The sequence below is a fragment of the Gossypium arboreum genome, chromosome 4 (genome assembly GCF_025698485.1).
Source record: "Gossypium arboreum isolate Shixiya-1 chromosome 4, ASM2569848v2, whole genome shotgun sequence".
NCBI classification, from domain to species: domain Eukaryota; kingdom Viridiplantae; phylum Streptophyta; class Magnoliopsida; order Malvales; family Malvaceae; genus Gossypium; species Gossypium arboreum.
The window spans coordinates 58,957,903-58,959,040 of NC_069073.1; the positions used below are offsets into that span (position 1 = coordinate 58,957,903).

Here is a 1,138-nt window from a genome sequence, read left to right on the forward strand (position 1 = left end):
CATGCTTGACGAATAGAGTGGTACCAAGTTATTTTCGAAGATCGATATCAAAAGTGGCTACCATCAGATTCGCATGCGAGACGGCGACAAATGGAAAATTACCTTAAAAAAAACACGGTTTGTACGAGTGGTTGGTCATGCCGTTTGGCCTAACCAACGCTCCTAGCACTTTCATGAGACATATGAATTATGTGTTAAGATCTTTCATTGGTAAGTTCTGTGTCATATATTTTGATGACATTATCATATATAGCATGACGTTGGAAGACCATGTGATTCACCTTAAATCTGTGTTGGATGTTCTACGAAAAGAAACCTTTTATGCTAATCTTAAGAACTGCACCTTCTGTTCTGACAAAGTTATTTTTCTAGGTTTTGTAGTTAGCTCGAAGGGCTTGGAAGTGGAACAAGAAAAGATCAAGGCTATTCAAGAGTGGCCAAGACTTACGAACGTTAGCCAAGTTCGAAGCTTCCATGGTTTGGCAAGCTTTTATCGGTGTTTCGTGCCCAACTTCAGCATTATAGCTGCACCTTTGACAAGTGTGATTAAAAAGAATTCAACTTTCCATTGGGCCGAAGAACAAGAAAAAGCTTTTACTTTAATTAAAGATTGTCTACTAAAGCCTCTTTACTTGCATTACCCGATTTTACTAAAACATTTGAAATTGAATGTGATGCTTCAGGTGTTAGAATCGGGGCTATGCTAACCCAAGACGGAAGGCCTGTGGCATATTTCAGTGAGAAGTTAAATGGTGCTGCACTTAACTACCCCATTTATGACAAAGAAATGTACCGCACTCATTCGAGTTCTAGAGACGTGGCAGCACTACCTATGGCCAAAGGAGTTCGTGATTCACTCTGATCATGAAGCATTGAAACACATCAAGGGCCAGCATAAGATAAATAAATGCCATGCAAAGTGGGTCGAGTATCCCGAGTTATTTTCATACGTCATCAAGTATAAGAAAGGTAAAGATAATATTATGACTGATATGCTTTTGAGCTTTAATGTTTCTAATTATCTCCCTTTGATGCAGATTCTAACTTGAGGACAAGTCGCTTCGAAGAGGGGGGATGATACGATCGTGCCTCGAAGTAAACCTAGCCTGAGCAAGAATCTGTTGGAGCTGCCACAAGG

General features: G+C 40.0%; 1 protein-coding gene across 1 annotated transcript; it reads left to right on the forward strand.

Moving 5' to 3' along the window:
* The first annotated feature begins 254 nt into the window (after nt 1–254).
* Nucleotides 255–862, forward strand: LOC108458776 (uncharacterized mitochondrial protein AtMg00860-like). The gene is made up of 2 exons (XM_017758173.1): nt 255–540; nt 684–862. The coding sequence occupies exons 1-2, from the start codon at nt 255–257 to the stop codon at nt 860–862; spliced, it is 465 nt and encodes a 154-aa protein (XP_017613662.1).
* The last annotated feature ends 276 nt before the right edge of the window (nt 863–1,138 follow it).